We start from the raw sequence: 25,811 nt of genomic DNA on the forward strand, positions 1-25,811 counted from the left end.
TAAAAAATTAATACAAACTGAAAAATAAATATTGGAAATTTACAGTAAAAATTATCGGGGGTGGGGGTGGGGAGGCTTTTTTTTTACCTCTAGAGACAACAAATGTTAAATAGGCAAAATTAGGCTCTATCGTCAGAATAGTCATTTTTAGGTTCAGTGAAAGTACCATTTTAAGGTATAATTTTATGTGAAATGTGTACTTGCAAGTTTTTATGCACTTATCATTTAAGGAGTAAAATAATTTTTACGTAAAATCCGATGTCTATACATCATGGACTATTGCTTCATTTTCAAATTCTGTCATAACACTTGTATTTTCACTTACTCTTGTTTATGCATAACGTTTGAAAAAGGAAATGTATATATATATATATATATATATATATATATATATATATATATATATATATAATTTTTGCCCACTAGACATTATGCATGTTAATTAAACTGCCTTTCACATAAGTTTTGATCTTGATCACTTAAATACAGACACAAATTCTCCATAAACAAAAGGCAGATTCGAACTGTTAGCCTGTAAGAATACATCAACTGGGAGGTGTCCAACAATAACACAGTTGAAACAGATTTTCCTAATAGAAGTTATAACTGTTTTGGAATACACTGGTTGCATAACAGACTGCATAACAATAAATATGTCATGTCGTATGAAAATTCGAATTCATTCAATCTGTCTGAAATTTGGAGTATAATCTTGCTATAATGTACTCGTTATAATCATGTAAATTTAATTTGGTAATTATGATAAATATATTAACAATACATGTACCAATAGTGGATCTGGCATTTCTGATTGTCGACCATATTGCTTTAATACACGTTAATTTTAAAACATTCAAGGTAATGCCACATTATTTGATGATAAGATAAAAACAAGATTAACATTTATTTGTATTTAACTATGAATCTTGTAACAATTTACGCACAGTTTAAATTTCCTGACATCTAATGACATGTTCATTTTAGGAATTACATTCTATTCATTCTTCAAACTAATTTATGCATCATTTATTTTTTCATAAATTGCTTAAGTTACTGTTTTATAGCTTAGACAAATATGCTTAAACTGGCATTGGTGAATGGGATTGTGCAAAGGGTTGCCCAGATTTCTTCAGGGGATGCTTGCCCACACTTCCGCAACTTCACACCACTGGCGACATCCCTGCAGATGATACACAGCAATCACAACTGATCAATAAAGTAGTTCAAACAGTCCAGACCTACTTTTAAAAATGACCGTTTTGGGTTAAGAAATGTATACAAATTAATAAACTGCTTCAACAACTATTTTATTGATAATTGTATGAAACAATTTTATAAATAAATTAGTGGACACCTGGGTTTGAACTGGGGACCTCTCGAACTGCGGTCGAATGCTCTACTACTGAGTTGTACCACCACTTGTTTTTAATGTTATAAAGTTTCACTATTACAATGAGAGGGAATACAGCAGTGAAGAAGGCAGAAGATGTTTATACCACAGATGAATGGCTGTCTGAAAAATAGTGTACGACACACATGAGAAAATAGGATGGGAGTACACCATGTGATAGGCCATACCCCGTAAGGTCTTCCCTAAAGAATCTTCCCCTCATGTGAAACAAAAACTGAAATGATACCTCTGTCCTGCATCTATAGATGAATTGAAACGCGAATCACCATGTTAACCAACACATTTCACAAGTAACACTTTTAACAGTGACAGAGGGAAGTCAGGGTCGAGTGAGACACTGCCTTCAAGTAAGTGGAACACACTATCTTTACATCAAACCTAGTCATGTTTACCGGAAGGTAATGCAATGTAATAATGTTGTGATGTACGGTATTTAATGGTAGAAAGTGTTTACTTTCGGTGGAACAAATCTCTTAGTATTCTGTTATGCCTACATAATTGTCATTTCTAAATAAAATTTTTTCCGTATTTGGCAAGTGACTTTTGAGTTACATGGTATAATCCGGATCACCTTACTTAATACCCTAAGGGTGAAACCTAACCATTCTTCTCCTATTATTACATATGCTAGTGGATTACAGTAATTTTCTAGCTCTCAGGTTGAATTTTCTTTTACCAACTTTGTTTTGAATTTCGGGTAATGACAAATACTACAACTGGCAGTTATTTTCTAATTGTTATGTTGGCGGCAATAATTTCGGTTTGCAGTAAAGGAAACTAATGAAAATGCAAGCAAGTAAATATATTTTTAGGTTAAGTAAGTCTCATGAATCATAAACTGTTTAGTCAAAGCAATGACTTTCATGTTGCCAGACAAAATAGATTTCAATATTAGATCATATTAATCCTAATTACCAACATAATATGCGAGAAGTCCAGGAGGAAAATATACTATATCATAAATTATTGAACCATTTAGGAAACACCTCTCAACATGAAGATGAGATGTGGTAAATAAGCAAGACATTGTTATTGTTAATACTGTATTAATATTATTATTATGGAACGTAGCATTGTGATTTTACCCTCTTTGGTGATATCTGATATTAGTTGGCAACACTGAAGAGATGGCCAAATTAGATTTTTAGGAACTACACTTACGTGATCCTCACTATATACAAGGGCAGTTTTTTGTATTGCAATATTTATAATCAATTTGAGTCTTTGTTTGATATTCTAATGCTACTTATATTATATGGTAAATGTTTTCAGTTTAATAATAATAATAATGATATTGCTTCCTTCTGTCGTCTCCTTTTCAAAAACTTGATTTGAATGCAACTTGGAATTTAAAAATAAGTGTGTATATGACGCGCACGCGTATGTGGCCGCGTGTGTGGGGTTATAAATTTATATGTACTCATTAAGAATTTAAACTAAGTTAAATGTATTAATGAAGCATATAATTTTATTTCAGAGATGGCCGCGGACAGCGATGGTGATCTGATTGAGACGGTTGTAACATGTGAAGGCGATCTCAAAGATCCTAACTTTCCTGAAAAGTTCAAATTGATCGTGCAGAGATTGCGGGATTTGCTCTGTACTGGTAAGTTACTTTCAAAATTAAGTTTGACGCTATGAATGTTGGCACTGATATCCTCAGCTTGCAGATATAAGCACACTGTACATGTAATTATGTGATATTTACCCTCAGATAAGACATTTTGTATATTTTGTTTGTTGCCTTATATTTTTTTTTTTAGATTCTAGTATTAATATTTTTATTCAGTCTAAGGAAATATATGCAGTGTGTTAATTGATATGTGAGGCACCTTTGGGGGGGATAGATAGAGAACCTAAAAACAAGCAAAAAGTGCATCTAAATATACCGTACAGTCAATTTTGCTTTGTTTTTTTTAATTACAGGCGTACTTTTTAGTTCATGTTGTTTAGTTCTTACATTAGTGGGTCATGTTTATTAAAGCAGTAGTTAATGTAAAAAAAAAAAGAGCTTATAGTCACCTGGCATCTGAAAACAAGGGATAGTGCAAGCTTCGAAATTTGTTAGTATTAGTTATTTGTTATGTACAAGGTATTCCTTTCTTCGAATGTACCTAATTACAATTGCCTGTGAAAAGTTAAAGGTTAAAGATATAATGAAACAACCAATTTTGTCTGGAAGGAAAACTTACAAATTTCGTTGAAACAAATCACCATGTCTCTATGTGCTCCAGCAGTTACAGTGACGACATCAAAATGATAGACAATTTTCTGCCAAGTACATTGCAAAATGTTTTTAATTATGCTGGTGATGGTTACAATGATGCTCTCCTGAAGATCCTCAAGGTCTCTGACTGCAATGTACAATTTGGTGGAGTGTTGTTGGAATTTGCAACTCTTGTGAAAGCTCACCTGAGTGACTTACAGGAACTCCTTTCGACTGCTGCGCGAACATTTTCCACTATTACTTCCAATACTTTTTAGCTGCAACCATGCTACTTTAACATACCTCCAGTAGCTAGAAATGTGTCATGCTATTTCTTTATGCCTATAGGAGTTGTTCATCTCTCTTAAACACTCACCTAAATCATCTTTGTACAGTAGTGACAAAAAAAACCGGACCAACCCTTGTAGCTGATTTCAAAGCCTTGTTCACTCCAGAGCACGATAGACTGGTAACTAAGACTTCCATGGTTCGAATCCTGCCTGGGAAGGAAACTTTTTTTTTGTACCTTATTCAAATTTATTCCCAATACTTTTCCATTGTAGCGATATTTTACTACTTAATTAACTTATTATTTCCAGAACATGAATTTTACCAGCAATCGAAAAATATTGGGAATAAATTTGAATAAGGAACAAAAAAAGTTTCCTTCCCAGGCAGGATTCGAACCACGAAAGTCTTAGTTACCAGTCTGTCGTGCTCTGGCGTGAACAAGGCTCTGAAATCAGCTACAAGGGTCGGTCCAGTTTTTTTTTGCCACTACTGTACACTAACAATGGATTTTAACTCAACAAACCAGAGCACTCCTGAGCATGTTCCTGTGGCTATGCCATGACTAACAGGAAAGCTCATGAGCCGACCTTTGCTCCATCTTTTGGTAGCAATTGAAAACATCACAAAACGTGATGAGTTTTCCTTTCAGGTGGCAACTTCTGTTTCATTATATCTTTAACCTTTAACTTTTTAAAGGCAGGCCGTTTGCTCTTTCCTATCCAGCCTCCCTTGGCTAACTCTTGTTCATTTCGACTCTGATGGTATTAGAGCATTTGAGCCCTAGGAGATCATTTCCTCTATCCTTTTCCTGTATATCTATCAATACTTAATAAACCCTCGTAGGTACTCACCTAGTGATGGTGAACTTTTTAAAGGCAATTGAAATTAGGTACTGTACATTCGAACAGAACACCCCTGTTTTTGTGGTCAAAATGTATTCTAATCAGAAAATAGCAGTTACACTTCTCATGTATGGACTTGCTAATTGTATTGTGAATGAAGCAAGGCATTTTATACTGAACAGTCTGTTAACAGAAATTTTCTCAAGAGAATAGAGAGTACATGAACATTTTGTGGAAACAGGCTCTTTTCAAAAAAGAGTTTCAGATTGTGGGAAGATCATTGAGGATCAGAGCGCCTGAATAATGAGTCCTTAGTCACATCAAGGACAAAAGCGGTAACAGCACCAGACACATAGCAGAAACTGAGAATGTGAGTGTTGTGACAATGTGAACAATTTTACGAAGCCAACTCCTTTATTCATATCATCTTCAGCGAGAGTAGGAAGATCTTAGTGAAGCTGGTTTCTTACCAAGATAAACGTTTTTTACTTGGTTACTGCAGATGTGTGTTCAGGACCAACATTTTCTGTCTGCCATATTATTCATCAGTGAAGCAAAGTTTATCAGGAATGGAGTGTAGAACTTTAATAATACTCATGTATGGGCTGGCAAAAATCCACTTGCAGTTTGAAAACAAGACAGCAGCAGTTTAGTATTAATACATGGGCAGAGTAATTGGTAACAAATTAATCAATCCTGTTTTTTTTTTTTTACATGAAACATTTATAGAAACATCATACTGTCAATTTTTAACAGTTTGTTCACCGTTAATGCCCATTGGAAATTATTCACCAGTATGTTGAAGAAGGATGTCAGCAAATGTAACAGATGCCTGGAATTTGAGAGAGCGTAATACAGTCCATGAAGTTGAGATTACAAGCCTGCATTAGAATTCTTGGTAGCAATTTTGAGCACTACCTGTAGAATTGTACATGGTTTTTGTAAACAAAGTTGTAATAAGGAAATATGTATGAACTAAAAAGTTTTTTAATTATGTTACTCAAATTTCTGAAAAATCTATTTGCATACTTACTGACTCCAAAGGAGCTATATTTAATATAATCAAATATGTACCAAACCTATACACACATAGAATTATTCCAATTCAGAAACAACTAAGTAAACTAAAAAAACTCCAAAAGGAAATAACATTTTAATCGATACCTAGTCATTGTGGTATACCTGGAAACGAGAAAGTCGATAATATTGCAAAACAGGCAACATATTTGCAGCCAAGACCTCTTCAAGTGATATCTTTATCCAATGCTTTTGCTTCAGTAAGGTCTCATTTCATAAACTAATGGATCAACAATTGGCTCTCTTCTGACAAAGGAAAATTTTTACAGTCCGTTCAAAAGAAACCAAATGACCTCAAAACGTACAAAAACTTTCCCAGATATGTTCAAACATTTTTAACAAGAGCCAGAACAGGTCACATTGTCACTCAATTGTACCTACACTGATTTCACATTTCTGATAATCCTACTTGTCTGTGGTGTAATAATCATGATGAAGATCTGGAACACATTCTTCTATACTGTCCAACCATAAACCACAAAAGAAGTAAATTAAAATCATCAATACCGGTTGCAGAAGATGCAGCCCTGCAGAATATATTGACTACACCCCAACTCTGGTTACTAGCAACAGGCATCTATAATGAACACCAATCAAAATACCCCTCATTTCTCATGAAAAACAAGAACTGAAAAGACTACAGTGGACTATAGTGGACTTTATGTTGTCAGCAAGCAGCTGGATACATTAAGAAGATTGAAAAAACAAAGTAAAATTGACTATATATATTTATATGATTTCTTGATTTCATTAGTTTTATCTAGCACTTATATTTCTCATAATTGTCTTATAATGAGTACATGTTCATATTGTCGTTGCTATCTTCTTCTGTCAATTTGGCTGTGACAGTAATGGGATTTTCAGCAGCAAGACTTAATTTATCCATGCCAACGCTAAATACAATAGTGAAAAATTGCAGAAATTGAGAAGAGTTTTGCAAGTTGTGGTTGCCATTAAAAACATCACCACTAGAAGAACTCGAGAGTGCAGTTTCGACATGGTTTAAACAAGCTTGCACAGCAAACGGTTCAATCAAGTCACTCATTTGAAAGAGAAAGTGCTGTACATCGCTTCCAGACTTGGAATAAATAATTTCAGGACTTGTAATGGTTGGATGATTATTTTAAAAAATGTGATAATCTCTTATACAAGACTCTTTTAGGGGAAAATGCTAGTGTGAACCCCAAAACATTAGAAGAATGGAAGAGTGAACTCCAATAGCAGGTTGTGGGTTATGACCTTACGGATAATTATAACGCAGATAAAACTGGCTTGTTTTTTAATCTACAACAAAATAAAACCCAGACCTGCAAAGGTGAGCTATGCCATGGAGGGAAAAAATCGAAGCAAAGTGTGTGTTCTGCTTGCAGTACAGATGGTTCTGATAAATTATATCTGTGTTGATCACAGGGAAATATAACAAGCTACGCTGCTTTAAGGGAGGAGTTAAAACATTGCCAACCAAATATAAGGCCAACAAGTGACGACAATATTTGAAAAATATCTGCATCAGCTGGATTGTCAAATGGGTGTTCAGTAGAAACATTTTTTTCTTCATTGACTAGTGTACTGTACACCCAAGAGACACGACTGCTCTTAGAAATGTGAAGGTAATATTCTTCCAAATTGTACCAGTCTGCTACAATCATTGAATCTAGGTGTAGTCAAAACATTCAAGTGCCAATACAAGAAGCAGGCGGTATGGAAGCTTTCGTAAACCCTGATTACTTCATTTTTAACCGAAGTTGATACACTTCGCCATTAGCCTTTTAACTGTGTCTACTTGCTCAGTCTGACTGGGCCCCCAGTGGGTAATACTTCTCTTAGGTATTATTTGTGCAAAAAGGATCTGTAGTACTAAGTGTAAGTAGATAAAAAAAAAATTCTTTTACTACAAAGATGTATTCTACTGCTAATTAGCTGGACTTGTATGATTAATAACTTCTATATCATCGTCATTCCTGCAATAACCCCTGTGTGCAAAATATAAAATTTTTTGGTAGGAAGAAAAAACACATTTATTCATCCTCTGGCAGCCGTATGTAGGATACTGTGAATTCTTACATTTTCGAAACAAAGAAATATAATTACATATTGGAGATTTTAATCATTTGCTGTATCACTATTTAAGTTATTTAATAGAGCAAAAATCTGAAAATCGATAAATATGTCACATAGGAGTTATTGCAGGAAGGACGACGATATGCATTATTAATGCAGAAAGGACCTATAAGACATTTTATTAATTATATCAATTATTATTTTGTTTTCAAAAGAGCATTTACAATGGTTTCTAACTGAATTACTGCATTTATTTTCTTTATCTCTTAGAAACCCTTTTGTGTGTGGTATACATAGAAGCATGGGACAACACAAAGATCTAAATTATATTCTCTGCACAAATATTTAGTGTCCTGTTGCTTTAGTTTCTTAAAGTATACAAAACAATTGAATAGCCACCCAGAACAAGGTTGTGACCAGCAAATACGAAATTCTTAAAAAAAAAAATGGGAAAAAACATATTGTACTGTATATACTTTTATTTTTTAGAACAAAGTTGACAATAAGACATGTGTGCTGATTTTAATACAAGTACAAGCATTGTACATAGTACATCATTAACAACCATTATTCACGAAAAAGGGTACTTATGAGAAATGAGGGTTACAACCTTGTTCTGGGCAGCTATTCAATTTAAATAAGTTAGGTTTTCTTTAGTGTATATCTGAACTTGAAGTTGCTGACTCACCTTTGCAGCAGACCTATTGTTTACAGACTGACAGAGTAATGCGCATTTGAGTCAGATCCATTAGAAAGGTTAACATATATTTCACTTGTATTCTTCTGATACTTGAATTTGGGTCTACAGCAGAGAAGACCAGTGACCTGTGATTCAGTCAATGAAAAATTAAAAAAAAATATATATATATATATTGAGAAATATAGGGTCATTCAAAAGTCACTTCAGACTTTGAAGAGTTATAAACATTACAATACTTGAAGCATAAAAGATAAAAGAAAGAAAAATGAATTTTTAGGAACTGATCAAGATAAACAGAAATTAGATAACTGGATTAGTAAAGATATTTTAGAGAAAATAGAGGATAAATGGAGAACATATCAAAGATGGTTAAGTACAAAGACAGAAGATGCTAGGAATAATATGTTGATCGAAAGAATATAGTCTTAAAGGAAGTGAGAAGAACAAAAAATAAAGAATGGGAAAATGTAGTGTGAACAAGTAAATTGTCAGTTAGACTTCAAACAATCAGCTACAGCATGGAAAGTTCTCAGGGGAGTGAGAAGAAATACAAAAAGAAAAACAAATATTCAACAGATATCCCTCAATCAATGGGAAGAATATTATAAGAATCTATTAAATGAAGAAAAATCAGAATTTAAAGAAGGTGATAAAATTACTCACAATGATACAAGATGGAAACTGTCAGAAGATAATGTGAAGTATCTGTGAACAGTAAGAAAGAACGGCAAGGCAACTGGCCCAGATGCCATTCATTTGGAAATGTTAAAATATGGAGGAACTAAATTGGTAACACTCCTGACAAAGTTATATAAAATCTTACAAGGAGAAGGAATACCGAAAGAGATGAATTTAGGATTTATCAGTTCAATATATAAAAAGGGAGACAGAAGATCTTGCCAGAATTATTGTAATTGTGGTCGAGTGGCCAGAATTTGTATAAGCACTTCTTTTGACATTATTAACATGGTGGAAGAAAAAAAAAAACTTTTTTATCTGCCCTCATCAGAATGTTTGCTTGTTAGCTGTGTTAGCGGGATAGTAGTTTTCCTAAAAAATTACTTCACGTATTTATAAATCGTAAATGTTTCGTAAATTTTCATAGGGAATATGAAAGTAAAGAAAATCTGCTCACAATAATTATCAATAATAATATCATTAGAAAATTTAGCAAAATGTACGAAAGGTTCCCTATGTGCCCATAGGGTCGAAAACGATCCATGCCAAATTTCTTACACTGTTACGCCTCTACGGAATACAATTCATAACTCCACCTCATGTAATCATATTGATTACTGCTTGCCCTATGTAATAAAACAATAACAGAACTAAAATACTTAACAATGAAGTGTTTACTTACATTTCTTTGTTGACGTGCATTATAACCAAACTGAAGTGTTACACATTTTCAGTTAAAATGCATTGCAGAGAGTTACAACGGAGCAATTGCACAAACAAAAGTGTTGCCAATATATTATCGAACACATAATGATGGTGCCCAACCGAAAATTTAAACAAATATTAAACGAACTAATAAAAATGTGTGCTGGGTAACTTTCGGTGCTGGACCCCAGACTCATTTCACCAGCATTATCACCTTCATATCATTCAGACGCTAAATAACCTAGATATTGATACAGCATCGTAAAATAACCCAATAAAAAAAATAAATAAAAATATGATGTGGATCGTTAATGAACCTGTGGGCATATATGGGTTAAATCCTTCATTTGTTGTTGAGAGTAGAGTGGGAAAGTGGGTAGACGGGTAGGTAAGAAATTTAATAAAATATAAGTACTGGGAGAAAAAATGAAAGGCTATTCCCATGTGTCATTTTCAAACTGTAATTTTCAGCTATAGTGTGATACGCAATTCATTTGAATTTTATTTTTTCGTCTGTCTGTTTTGAAGGACCACAGGTGGTCTGCGGATCATAGTTTGAGAAACTCTAGGCTAGAGGAAGGAACGCCATATTAAAAAGTATGAACGGACGCTGCTGGTTGAGTCTGAGTGAGCTAGCAATGTCGCGAAAGATATGCAGCATAGTTAAAGCTAAGCACCTGTCAACAGGTTGATCGCATCTACGCGTGTTTTTATTTAAAGATACTGAAGATAGCTTTAAACATGCTTCAAAAACTGCATTCCAGCAGCCATTTTATGCGCATAACTCCGGACTTTTGAAGTGTAGATCAATCATGCACGACAAGATTGATTAAATAAAACAATATAAAAAAATATCCGAGGTAAACTGGACCCTCAACTGTCATAAAAATATGACAGTTTGTGAACTTTCAAAATATATAACCTCGAAACTTAAATGTTAATAGACTGCAAAAATGGAGACGAACACAAGAGGAGTAAAGGGCACCCCAAGATGAATGAAACAAACCGGAGGCCATTGCTGCGAAATACAAGAGATAGCAGAAAGAGCGCAAGAGAATGGTGGTGCATGCAAGCTCTGTGGTCTCTGTGGCTGTAGAATGGCAAGATGTGTCACTGCAGCTGTCTACATTAGCTCATACAGTGAATCTGGGTACTGAACAACACCATATGGGGCAAGATGGTCTCCAGAGCCCGCCCATTGGTAGTCCATAAACACATATTTTGTACTCTGTAAACCATTCATTCAATTAACGAAACAAATTCAAAACATTTTTTTCGTCAATTTCACCCGGAACTGCCCTCGCTGACAAATGTAGATGTACATGCATAAACTCTCCAGCTCACTTCACTAGTGAGCCACTGCTGTTTTTTTGTTTTCCTCTTCCGAGGTATAAGAAGCTAGATACTGTCATCATGCAAACATAAATAAATGAATAAGGAATAGAACAATAAAAAAAAAGGTACTGGAGGAAAGATAAAAATTCTAAAATAGATTTTCTTGGTTCCTCAGGATCATTTATACCAGTGAAGTACTTCTTAGAACTGAGCAATTGTGCAATGGGGGCAAGACAATTTTCAAGGCTGTTATATATTTGAACAGCAATGACTTAATTTCAAAGACTATCGGAAATTATGAATAGTTGTTTCGTCAGGTTTTGACTTGTTCTATATTTAATTTTTTTCTTTCGTGAAAACTGTGAGTAATTTTATCTGCCTCATGACCTTGAGAATTGAAGTGAAATTGAGTAGTTAAATTTATGTACTTGAAATAGTGTTGTGACTGAATTATCATGCTGCACTGAGTCCATGGTAGTATATATTTACCAGGACATGATATGTTGAACTATCCTAATTTTTTATGGGATTTTTTTGTTTGTAGGTAAGGGTGAGTCTCTGCGTGTTGCAAAGGTGGAGCCATGGAATTCTGTGCGGGTGACCTTTACCATCCCGAGGGAAGCAGCACTGAGATTGCGCCAATTGGCACAGCAAGGTGACCATGCCCTCACACAACTTGGCATCCTTTCAGTGCAAGTTGAGGGAGATCAGGTATTTGTCAAATTTCTAATTCTATTTTTAATGGACATTCTAGAAAATTGAGAGAGAGAGACTCTGTTTTACCTCTGGATTATTTTGTTTTTTAAACTAGATGTGTTATTATTTAAGAGGTTTGCAGTGATCTGACATAACTTTTGTAAAACATTAAATTTAAAAATTAACGAACATTAACCTAAACAAGAAAATATTGAGACATTTTATGAAGCAAGAGTAAACATGAGAGACAGTGTAATAAGATCTTATCTTCCATTTTGTAAGCCTTGCTAGACTGAAACTAACGCTCAAGCATATGCTATTATGAATGCTCTAGACCATGGATGGGCAATGTGCCTCACTTGAGAAATAATGCCTCACTGACCTTCACAGAGCTTATTGCTCTGAGTGATATCATCTTCACAGTCCCCGTTTCTCCCTCACGCAGCTCCTAGGCTTGGGCAGGTTCTATATCAGTTTCATAAGCAATATCAGTGGTGGCATAATGCCATTATCAAAGCAGTGTACGCGTTAGAAAACGATTATTTCATGAGAAATGGGAGGAAGAGTTTTTTTTGCTGTTTGTTATGCTCGAAAATCCTATTAGGCATTAATAAATTTAATATACAACGACATTACTCCTTATGTCACAAAGAACATGCTGAATTAGAAGGTAAGACAAATTAAATGTAATTTTTCGTACTATTCCGAAGAAAATTGATGATCTTAACATTTGCATAGTATACTAAATACGACATTATACCGTAAACACGCTCCAGTAAAAGGTACGAGGAATTAAATGTTGTTTGTACATATTATTTCCAAAAGAAATTTATAAAAAAAAATATCAAATGTGCGTAGAAAACGAAATATGATTTTCAGATATTATTTTAGGTCGAGAACGTGCAAATCTATTAAGTAATCTTGATAAACTCCAGAATATTCAAGAAAATAAACGTAGACAACGTGATGGAATATTATTGGCTAGTCACGCAATTTCTCGCCTGTGATTTAAATCAATTCAATGATGGAGAAATAGTAAACAGGTTTATGATTAAAGCTGCCGAATTAATTTGCCAAATTGAATAAAAGTTTTCGAGTCTCTCACGTTAACCAAGCGCTTTCCTAATAGTTCGCCACTGACCGCCTTAGCGATTACGATAAGGTGACGCAGGTCACAGCAGTTTATATTTCCCATCCTACTCTGCAGTCTCCTCTCCTAGTAAACAAAACTATTTCAAATCGAGTGCCTCACGTAACCGAAAATTGTGCCCATGTATGCTCTAGACTGGTGGTTCCCAACTTGGGATACACAGTATGGTACCTTAAGTTTACATACCGAGTCTTTTGTTTATTGTTTTCAATCCCAATTTTGCATAGTTAATGTAAAGTTACAACAAACAAATGTTTAATGACAACTACTATATTAATTACAAACTTCTTGCTAATATATAGCATATAATTTTTTTAAAATAGGTTGCCCAGTGTTATGTAAGTGAAAAGAAGTTGGAAACCTCAGCTCTAGATGAAATTATCTTTGAAGGAAATTTAAACTACACTGGAAGAAACCAACTTCTAAATATTAACAGTTGAGGGATTTGCCAGAAGAAGAGTGTATAGGTCTATGTTTTCTTTTTTAGGGGAAAGCTTGAAATGATAGTGAATGCTGCACTCTATATTATATTGTAATTTTGTTTTGAGTGCTTTATTCTAGAGTGCACAGCACATGCTTCACTGAAACAGCTGTAGTTGAACACTAAGCAGCATTGTTAAAAGTATGTGTCACTGTGTAAGGGTTCACTGTGTACCTACTTTAAGTTCGTACTACACGAAAAAATTATGGGTAAAAAGTGGCCAGAGATTGATATAAGATAAATGGAAAGAGACGTCAAAAAGATGTAAGTCACACAGAGAACCATATGTTTTGTGTGGTGGGTGTTTTGTTCCTGGAAAAAGAATTAAAATAGAACCCCAATTTAATATTTTTCTATGGACACAGAATATTGAATGGGGGTGGACACTAAATAAGGGTTTGTTATTTTTATTTAACAAATTTTAAATTTACTTTCAGAATACCTACAAAAGTAAATTATGGCTAATACTGGACTAAAAAATTGGAAAATGTGTGCCAATCAAGTAGTCTTCCTGCTCTTGCTATCTCAGATACCGTCATATTTGGATTTTTTTCCATTTCGCAAATTAAAGTAACTTTTTCTGCAAGAGAAAACTTTCCCATTTTGCTTTCTAGTAATGGTGAAAATAATTTTGTTTTTACACTGTGGTAGTGTTGACACCATGCGCCTCAGTGAGCACAACAAAAACAAGAAGTGATTGTTGCTGTAAGTTTTGATGATTACACAGGCATGCAGCTTCATGTAGGTGTGGAGAAAGTGGAGGGGATTGCGTGATCCTGATCCATGTTATTAGCATGTGGTGATGAGGCAGCAGTATTGTCAAATTATTGACTGTTCAGAAAATTTGTATTTTACACTTTGAATGGAAATGCATTTTGTTATTCGAAATTTAAAAAAGTAATTTAAAACATTTTTTTAATGCGGATTTGACAGCATTAATTCGAATATAAAAATACATTAATCATATGTAATAATTACTGGGGCCATAAAAATTTAACATTAAATGCGGAAAAATGTTAAATGGAGTCGCCCAAAATTGGGGTTCAGTAGCTTTTTGAAAATTGCTGTAATGAAAAGTGTTTCTGCAAAGTCAGTATATCACGAACAGAGGAGAAAAGTTACACGTAAGCATAAAAGTGATGGAGAATTCTGAATTGCAGCGATAAATATCTGGAAATATTTGTTATTACATGATGGTGTAGCAGGCAACAAATGTTTCAAAGTGCACAGAAACCAAGTGACCAAGTGCCCATATTGGTCAGACTGTAGTGGGGAATAAATCATTTGTCTTGAATCTCTTGAAGAGAAGTACGGTTTACTCAAAATAATGTAATATAGCATTGCTCTCTTCCTGCTACATTAGTGTATTTTAGGGTAATCTTAAAGTGCAAAATGACCTACTTCTCTGTCACATCTCACATTATTAGTTAGTGGATGTTGAAGAATGACATATGCTACACAAGAATGGCAGCACTGTGTTTAGTCTGTGGCCACATTATATGCATATTTAGGTATGTAAAAAGATTAAGTATGAAGTTTCAGCAAAAAGGATTCACTTTATTCAAAATAAACTCTTAAATCGTTACTCATTTACCGAGAAAAGAGGTTCATGATAACAGGCCACATGAACTAGAAGCAAGTGTATGAACATCTGACAACCAGTCTACAAACCAAAAGTCATTCTACTGGGTTGGATAAAATCTATTTTGAGAATCCTCAATTGAATGTTAAGGATCTTCATTCTCTTTTTGTCAAATAATGTAAGGAGAAGACCAGAAAGGACCTGAAACTGAAGTATTCTGCTTATTTTAGATACCAAGAAATACAAGTACCTTTACAGCTTTAAGAAACCGAAAACGGATGTTTCTGAGTTTTGCAAAGCTTGTATGGAAAAATAAACTCAGGATCTTTGCAAAGACAACTATCAACAACATAAAAAGGAGGAAAAATGTATTGCAATTTGAAGAATGAGTTCACTCATCAGACAAAAGGAGATTCATCTCTTCTAGTAGACCTTGGAATTTAATTGTTCCTAAAATCTACCTTTGCCAGCGTTAACGCAGCAGTTCTACAGAGTGTTCAAGAATTTCATGCCCAAATTTCTAGGGAAGATAGAGGAGACCAAAATAGATATTTTTTGTTAAATAACCATGAGTCAGAAACTCATATTGAGTGATACTGGGTATGCGCGGGTGTGACTGAAAAAAAAAATTCTGTCTTTGTTTTTTTGCATAATTTATTATGATTATTAGAGTCGACGGTAATTCGGAAGACGGTAGTCTGCTTGTGTTTGCGTTGAGAGAAACAGATAGAGAGAGCAAGGCAGCGTACAACATTGCCACATCGTACTTCACGCGCACGTGCAATACAAATAGCGGAGGAGAGAATTTAAATTATCAAAAGACAATAATGACCTTAGCCGTTGATTATTGTAAGCATGACACCAAACAAGCCCTCTTTCCTTCACTAACAGTATTCTTTGGACAGTTCTTAATCCCACAACACACGCTTCTGCAGTCTTTCTTGCTCTTTGGTAATGTTGCAACCAGTATCAAGATGGCCGGCAGTGTTCCGCTCGTCAGCATTTTTAAAATAATTATACACCTTAAACACTATTTTCCGTGCCTGCCTGTGCAATACTTGTCTTTTTACAGTCTCTTCTTCCATTTACTTATCTTACACACATGCAGTAAATGTTAGTTTTACTTATTCAATGTATTGAAACACTCACACATGATCAAATGAACTCGGGAAGTACTTGTTATAGACTGATTCCCATAAATTCTACTGTACAAGCTTGTAACATCACATACCAGAAATGCTACGGTACATAAGCAGCTGACAACCTTCCGATATGCCGTCTAGTCGAGTGTTCAATTAATTACAATAAATGCTCAAAGTGACCATCATCAGCCTCATTGCACAGCTGGAAGCAACACAGTGTTTGCTGGAAAATGTGAGGTCTGTCGTATATGATTGTGACCACTGCAAGAATTCGTGCAGCAAGTTTTCTCTGAGTTAACAGGGGAAGAATAGACCATGGTTTTCATGTAGCCCCATAGAAAGAAATGTAATGGGGAGAGGTCCTGGTATCTTCCAGGGCAATTTACACGTCCTACTCAGTCAATCCACTAATTGTATTGTCGAAAGTGTTGGCTATTACTACATGGACTGGCTGCGCAAAGTGAGCACCATCGATGTTCCAGATTCACTCATTCAGTCGTGGATTGCAGAAAATGTGTCATAATGAGGACATCTTCATTCAGGGAAACATTCACAGTAAATTCTCTGGACTCTTTTACCACTGTCTTCAGTTGCACCATAAACAAATTGCATGTTCATCCCTAAGTTCTCTCCACATATAGTGCTCCATGTTGACACTTAACCATGACTTCGTTAGGTTAGATCTGAGAAATCTGACAACTCTGCTGAGGAATACAGTTATGATTTGCCGAAGTGAAACACATGACTTCTTTATATAGTCCAGGTCAGCTTACTTAATACCCTAAGAGTGAAACTTAACCATTTTTCCCCCATTACTGCATAAGGTAGTGGATTATGGTGATTTTCTAGTTTGCAGGTTGAATTTTCTTTTGCCAACTTCATTTCGAATTTCGGTACTGAGAAATACTACAACTGGTAGTGATTTTATAACTGTTATGTTGGCAGCAGTGATGCAAGTTGTCGGTAGTTTAAATTCTGAAAATTCAAATTGTTCTAGATTTGTGAGCCCATTACTAGAAGCTAGTGAAATTTCAATATACTAATAATTAATATCAGTATTAATATTAATACGTAATAGTTATTGTATGTGTTGCTTTGTGTTTTGGTTACAATTTCAAGATTAGAGTCAGGTAGGCTAAGTGTAAATAAATATAACATATTTCATGTTATACATGCCTTTGGGTAATCGATAGAAATATCATTTCACATTTTAATTAATTTCTTTCATGTTTAGACTTAATTACAGTAATGGATTAAATATTCTAAAGCATACATTTCAAAATGGCATTTGTTTTCGGAATTCGTACAAATCTTTTCACGTGATTAAACAAAATACATTTTTAGGTTAGGTCTCATGAATCGTAAACTGTTTAATCAAAGCAATGAATTTCATGTTGTCAGACAAAATACATTTTAAAATTAGATTATACACTAATCTACTAACTACTAACAATGTGCGAGAGATCCAGAAGAAAAATATCTCTTTCTTTTTAGAAAACACCTCCCCAACATAAAGATGAGATGTGGTAAATAAGCAAGACATCGTTATTGTTAATACTATGTTATTATTATTATTATCATTATCATTATCATTATTATCATAGTACATGGCATTGTGTGATTTTATCCTCTTTTGGTAATATCTAGTATTAGTTGGCAACACTGAAGAGACGGCCAAATTAGTCTTTTAGGAATTACTCTTACGTGATCCTCAGTATAGTATGGATTCAGAAAACATTTGCGACAATATTAATCAATGAAATGAAGTGTAATGCTTCACCTTCAACAAAAAACGCAGTAATTAAACTCCTTGTTTACACAGTGAGCAGAGCAGACTTGCAATCCCATTAGCTCCAACAGTACATTAGTGTAACTTACAGATCACAGCTATGATTCCTTTGAGACTTGAATGTAATTCGTTTTTCCTAGGGTGGGTTACAAGTCTGTCGCTAGGTAGGCTAGTAGTGGGGCTGTCACTTTGTAGCCTCTAGACTGGCATGCTCTATAGCATTTCCTCTGTAGATGATGGAACAGTTATACCGCTGTGACTTGGTCCCTGGTGAAAATTAATCACTGCAAGAATAATGTCCACCCTCCATGACAGTAACGCGTCCACCAGGATTTGACCAGGTGTATATAGTTTCATGACTCACAGCCTCAGAAATGAGATATATGCAAAAAACAGCTGGGTACTTGCTTTTAGATCATGAAGGGAACTAAGAAATTTTGGATTAATTACATATGCAGCCTGTGTTAGAATACATGCATGCACAATGAACGAATACTCACAGAATTCCCAAACAACTCATATGCTAAAGACTTAGAGGAAAAAGACATTTGGGATAGACAAGGAAATGATTGACTGAGACCGTAATAAACCACATGGCCTAACATGGGCAAGGAAGATGATGATGATGATGATGATGATGATGATGATGATGATGATAAATCACAGTTAAACTACATTTTCAGAATTACTATGAACTGTGCTGTTCTGTCATTTCCTTAAATATTTATGAGAAATCCTCTACCCTCTCTGGCAATATAAATCTTGTATGATACAGGATGTTCGAAACTGTATGTACATTTGGTCCACAGGCCTAGCAGATGAGAAAAATTGAAGGATGACAGAAAGCTGTGTCATGTGCACCCTTTGACATGGAAAATGGTCACTTTCCTGTAGCATGAATTTGTCTGTCGGATTAATGCACAATTTGCCGTCAAAATGACAAAAATTAAGCATCGAAGATGAAATCAAGTCATAGCAGCAACATATTTGTATGTCATGAAACGACATATACCCTACGAAATCTTTATAACTTAGTTTTCTCGTTCTCGTTTCAAAGACCAAGGTTCGAATCTCTCTCTACATAAAACGCATGCTTTTAAACACAGCATACACGATGATTCCCGAGCTATTCCGAGGTGAGACTTAGTCTATGAACAGCGACCAATTTCCCTGTCAAAGGGTGTACATGTTATCCAAGAAAGTCAATACCGGTTTTAGGCTATTTTAGTTGCTGCTTTGTATGGTGTGCTTTAAAGTTCGTATTGGCAGTTAATTTTGTTTTTAACATTTTCTGTCCAGTTCTTGCTTGTGTATGACTTTGTGTTTTCATTTCAGAGTTAATCATTGTAATGGAAATTATTTAAATGTAAATCTGAAACAACTGTTGCTTTTTCAGGTCATTTCCTTAAGAATTGCTGGCCGTTTTGGTGGCGAGACGCAGGAAATTGTTTTACGAACAGCTGCATCCGGACCTCATGGAAGTGATGAAGGTAGTAGTTCGTCTCTTTCTGGGGCTACACCTGCTGCTGCAGGTAGTATGGCTGGGGGTGCTGTTCCTTCAACAAGCAACACATCTATGGCCCAGGATGGTGCCAGCGTTGCTGGAACAAGCCATGCTGGTGGTGGTGCTGTGGCAGGTCTGGCCAATATCTTGGCTCAATCTGTAGCAGTAGCTGTGGGAGGTACGTTTATAAGTTTTTTTCCTTACATTCTGTGAAGTGTCCTGCTTACGAAGGCATTAAAATATGTGCAAAAAGAAATCTTAAAATTGAAATTTGAAATTCATCTATCAAATTACGTAGTGCCTAACACTGTGAATTTTGAGATTAAACAAATGTGCTGCTGCAGTAGTATCCATTTCTGCAGTTAGAATGAACATTTTCTACCCAGAGCTTTTGAAATTTTCCTTTCTTCTCTTGGTTGTAGGCAGTCATATCTTAGACATTTTCGCAAATACAGGGTGATATTGCACCAATGTGGAAGAAGTTTAGATACGTTCAAGTGCAGAGAGAATGATAATGGAGCATTTTTTTCCTAACATGGAAGCTTTTAGTCATTTATAGGAGGCGGATGTTGATGAAATGTCATCTTTTTACTTTTCACATTAGGACGATGCCTATTAATTTAAAAATACTTTCTATGTTAATAGAATATATTTCTTATATTGCATTTTTTGACGTTTCTGAACTAATAGGTCATTTTTATATTTTTCTCGGCATTTTTTAGTCATTTTTAATACTTTGAAGAACTTTTAGATAATTTGAAATACATTTTTCTTTCTTCTTTATAGATACGTCTGTTAAATCTTTTTCTAAGCAAATAGGTCAGTAGTAATTACCTACTGAATAAGTGAATAACAGTGAAGTTTGAGTTTTATAGTTTGGAAGAAACTCTAACGTCCATCCCTCATTCCACTGATGGTTTCACCTCACACAACGGAAGTAATACAAAATGCTTGACAGCAGCTTTGTTTAAGTGAGGGCTTTGACCACTACTATTCTCTTGTCGGTATGAGGGTGTCTTTAGAATTTATGTTTGGAAGGGTGAAAACTTTCACCATTTCCTGGACAATATGACGTAGTGTCCCCAACAAGGTTCAGAAGGGATGTAGGCCTACTGTAGTAGACAGTATTTTTAACACATAGATTGCAGGAATGCATGCTGCGACCACAATTTGTTTCGTCATTCACACTCCCTCATCTGGAAGATCTGATAACGAAAGTGAAGAGCGGAAGGAGGAGGAAACAGAGAATGAAGGCACTGACATGGACCACCCCTGATTGAAACACGTTGTAAACCCTCAAAATCTATCATTTTCCCTTAAAACCTTCATTTTGTTGCATGCCCTTTTCCTTTATCTTAGTCAAATTCCAGGAAGTTGCCTCCTCTCTCCGAGATTTGCAGGGTAGTCATTGAAAAAAAATGACTAATTTTTTTAAGAAACTATGGTGCGAGTACTTTGAATAATATTTAAATGTCGTTTTTTAAATTACAGTAGTGTGCAAATTAATCCGAACAACGTAATTACTTATGCAAAAACACTCAAATGGGATAAAAAAAGGATCTAAGACATACCCCAGTAATCTATGTGGCCTCCCTTGTTCCTAATAACAGCTCTGAGACGATTTGGCATGGATTCCACTAATTTCCCACAAATATTCTTCAGTTCTTCATCGCGAAACCATACACCAATGAGGGCAGAAATCATCTTCTCCTTTGTAGAACAATCCATTTTTTGCATTCTTCTTTTGCAAATTGACCACAAGTTCTCAATGGGGTTGATGTCGGGTGAGTTGCCTGGCCAGGGGAGTACCTGAATATTCTTCTTGTTGAAGAATTCTGTAGTTTTTCGAGACGTATGGCATGGTGCCAGGTCTTGTTGGAACACACCTCTGCCATCCGGAAATGATTTTTGCAGCTGGGGTACGATTCTGGTTTCCAATAAGTGAATATATTTGTCAGAATTCATCATTCCCTTGATAGGTATTAATGCTCCAGGCCCTTCATGTGTAAAACAACCCCAAAACATTACTTTAGGGGGGTATTTGGGTGCTTGTTGGAGATGAGCTGCTGTTACTTTTTCGGATCCTTTCTGTACGTAAGAAACACGGTGGCCGTGGACCTCGAAATGAGACTCATCGGAAAAAAGTACATTCTTCCAGTCATTCACTGTCCAGTGTTGATGTAATTTTGCCCACATTAAGCGTTTTTTGCACATAACAGGGGTTAGCAGTTGATTCTTAATAGGCTTACGAACCCTTCGTCCAGCTTCCAAAAGCCTATGCCGCACTGTTGTGACGTGAATATTCGCCCCAGTGGTAGCATTAACTCGCGAGTTAAGTCGACAGCAGTTAGTCTAGGATTTAATTTACTTTTCCTGACAATTAAACAATCATCTGCAGGTGAAGTCTTTCTTTTCCGGCCACAGTTTCCTTTTTTCTGGGGTGTGATGGATCCAGTCTCCCTGTATCGTTTTATGATCGAATTAATAGTAGCCAAACCGATGTGACATTCTGCAGCAATTTGCTTCTGTGTCATAGAAGAATGCTCTGCTAATATTATAATTTTAGACTGTTTTTGTGGAGTTGTATCCATTTGTGAAGACGACAGAATGTATACAGGATTGCAGTATTAAGTCTTCAACACAACTGAAATGCTTATAAGTACAAAACGACAGGCAAAATGTCACATATTATAAAAAAAATAATAACGACAGACCTTCAACAATGGAATTACACATGCTACAGATGTCAATTAAAACGGTATACCTTATTTTATTTCAAGGAGTGCAGTTCGGTGTTCAAATAAGCCACCGAACTGCACTCCTTGAAATAAAATAAGGTATATCAGCAGCTGTGAGGCCAACAATGACAGAAAATGTAAAAATATGTAGTGTTCAGATTAATTTGCACGCTACTGTATATGTCATTTTTCCATTAGTTTAAGGGCATTTTAATGATAATTTTAAGTAGATTTTTAGGTCATCAACATCCGCTCCCTAATGATAATTAATGGAGCAATGGTAGAATGCCGGTAGGGAAAACAGGAATTCCCTGCAAAAACCTACTACCAAACACCATCTTTGTTTACCATAAGTTCCAGTTGAATGTACCGGGATTCGAACCTGGGTTACCAGCATGGAAAGCTTCTGCTCTAACCATTTGTCTGTGTGCCATGTACCTTTAATATAATCAGTTTTGATCTTTCTGTTACAATTCTGGAGAACAGTTTGTAGTGTAGTTATTACATTGAGTATGTCCCTCTTTTTTTTAATATTTTTTATCAATACCTTCTATAATTGTGTGATATTTTACGAAAATGAGCATTGTTCAAAACCAAGGTTCAAATTCGTGTGATTTGTCTAAATTATTTTGCATTGCATAACATAAAAAGAAAACAGTTTCATTACAAACTTCAATTTTTCTGTTCTTATCTCCAAGGATACATGCACCCAAGGTACTTGTTTAGAGACTCTTAGTATTATAAGGTTGGAGTTAATCTTAATTTTTCAAAATAAAAAGCATTCTCTTATTTAATTTTCTGTTTCAGTTGGTGGTGTTGCTGCCCCATCAGAGCAGTTTCGTAGCCCTAATGTGGTGGCACCAACTGATGGTGATCCCATTCCTCCATTCCCACCTCCTAAACCCCCTTCAGACTCTGTGCCTAGCCCTAGTGTAATTCCATCTACAGGTCAGCCTGTCGTAATGGCCTCAACTTCCCGGGCTGCCACACACCATTATCATGCACCATTTCCTTATGCAAGCATGAACCACGCAGCACATGCCATGCAGAACAGGGCTTCAGAGTCAAGCCATCACCACCATAGTGCCACAGTGGTGGCAGCAGGAACAGGGAATTTTAATCACCATAGTTTTACAGCCCCTCCTCCTCCCCCTTACCCTGGTCCCACCCCCACACCTACCCCAAGTCCTGGTGGAGGTGTCGGTGGTAATGCCTTACAACAGCCAGCAGTGGCACAGCCTTGCAAACCTCCAGCTGCCCAGCCTTATAGTGCAGCAAATAAACCACCATCACAGCAGTCGGCTGTTGTTGGACCAAGAACTGCTGGTGGTGCTAACAATGTAGCATTGTCAAGCCCTTTGCTCGTGAATTTGCTGCAGAATGATGGATCTGCGGGTGTGTCCCAAAATGCTGCAAACTCAGGTGAGAATATTAATTCCATTTGCATTGTAAAAAAAAAAATAAAAAGATCATTGCGTCCGATTAGGCAATTGGAAATTGACATTAGAAAATATAATGAAGAGTTCACGGGAAAAACGATGAATGTCACATTTCTGTTAAGGATTAGATAATGATCTAATTGAGTCTATAACTGCAAGATGTAGTGCTGTTTCTATAGAAAATAAAGGAAAGGATTACTGTATTTGTGGTGATAATTCTCCTTTTTACCATTTTTCATAAGAACAACATTAAATTTCGCAGTGATCCATTGAATTAGATAATGACATCAACCTTAAGAAAACTGTGACATTCATCGTTTTTCCCGCGAACTCTTCATATGTTTTTCTCCCAATCACGTTTTCTGTAATTAGTAATATACAATGACAAGGAAGTAGTCCTCATTAGTAGTTTTTATGCTGTACTTGCAACATGTACTTTTCTAAACAATTTAAGGTTTCACAAAAGTGAATTAATGAATTTGGCTTTCTATAGATTTAAATATTTTCTTCCGGTAGTTATGGATCTAATTTTCGAAGGTTTGAGTAAAAAGGCAAAGTTAATTGAATATAGATATAGCATGTCTACAGTGTATAAGAAATAAGATTGTGATCGCTGGAAACGAGAATTTCCTGCACTATAAAATCCCAAAATATGCTTGCATTCATGCACTATCAAACTATGAAACATGCACGAATAAGAGGAAAATACATTTAAATATGCACTTTCATTTTTGTTCCAAATTTCTTATTTCACTTCACATTTTTTTTGCACTGTTAGCAACTAACATCCATGGAGGGTTGCAAACATAATAATAATAATAATAATAATAATAATAATAATAATAATAATAATAATGTAATAAAAGTTGGTTAACGAAAATTTCCAAAAATATCTATCTTCAACATTGTTGCTTTAAATTGTTCTGTGTTTACTATACTCCAGCAGGCCGTGATATACGTCTGTCTTTTTTTTCCCCCAGTCTATAAATGCGAACTTAAAACAAACGGTAAGGTTATGTAATGATTTATTTTTCATTTTAATATTTTAACAATATTATTTATATAACATATTGCAGTAATAACATCGGCAAGTTGATTTGTTGATTTTTTTTCACGGCTTCCTTAATGTTACTTGCATCACGAATGCAGTAACTTTAGTGGAGTTGTAGAGTTTACTTAATTTTTGCAAATATTTAAAAACAATAATTAACAGTGCAATTTAGGTGAAATTGCAGTGGTAAGTTTCCAATTTATAATTATTACTATGTTGAACATCTCTAAAAATAATATGTTAAAAGCCTAAAGCAGTAAAATCAATATGTCACTTAAGCGGTAAGAAGAGGGAAATTGTTATGTGTGTTAGGTTGGGAATACTGAATGTGGAATTTCACACTTTCCGCAGATTGGTTTTATGCGGAAACCAAGCAAATACGCACAATCTCGCACAAAAGTATTTTTTTAAATACTAACATATCGTACAATGAAACATTAAAAAGGAACTCTTCACAGGCAGAAATGAATACGTTCTGCAAAATATTGCTTAGTCTTTTGTAGTAAAAAAAATTATTTTCAGTCACTGAATGAATCATTTCGAAATTTCCTGAAAATCGATCCGGATAATTGGAGTTCTACTCTGTATATAGTACAGGGTGATTCGTTTGGGTATGGATAAAATAAAAACACTGTAAAATATTTACTACTGAACTTTGTTTGTTGAAACTTTGTGCATACAACACTGAAAGATGGGAGGTTCCTCAGAGCTCAACATGACCCCCATTGCGCACCCTGCACAATTCATAACGGTGATTCAATTCAGCCCATGTCCATTGTAACATAAGAGGGGTGATTTTTTTTTAAAAAGCTTGAGTAATTTTTACTTCAGATCATCAGTGTTCCTGGGTTTCTGTGAATAGACAATGTCTTTAACCAAATTCCACACGAAAAAGTCAGGAGGGGTTAGATCAGGGGAGTTTGGGAGCCAAAC

At 35.2% G+C, this 25,811-nt stretch overlaps 1 protein-coding gene across 5 annotated transcripts in view; it reads left to right on the top strand.

Moving 5' to 3' along the window:
* LOC138696060 (serine-rich adhesin for platelets-like) overlaps positions 1–25,811 on the top strand; it is a 106,811-nt gene that overhangs the window by 41,168 nt on the left and 39,832 nt on the right. For all 5 annotated transcript variants that reach the window (XM_069820569.1, XM_069820574.1, XM_069820572.1 and 2 more), the window contains 4 exons: positions 2,889–3,017; positions 11,851–12,017; positions 19,543–19,828; positions 23,196–23,810. In XM_069820569.1, coding sequence (XP_069676670.1) covers positions 2,891–3,017; positions 11,851–12,017; positions 19,543–19,828; positions 23,196–23,810 — 1,195 coding nt within the window. In that variant the 5' untranslated portion in view covers positions 2,889–2,890. The remainder of the gene's footprint in view (positions 1–2,888; positions 3,018–11,850; positions 12,018–19,542; positions 19,829–23,195; positions 23,811–25,811) is intronic.

Source organism: Periplaneta americana, chromosome 3, assembly GCF_040183065.1.
Source record: "Periplaneta americana isolate PAMFEO1 chromosome 3, P.americana_PAMFEO1_priV1, whole genome shotgun sequence".
Taxonomy (NCBI): Eukaryota; Metazoa; Arthropoda; class Insecta; order Blattodea; family Blattidae; genus Periplaneta; species Periplaneta americana.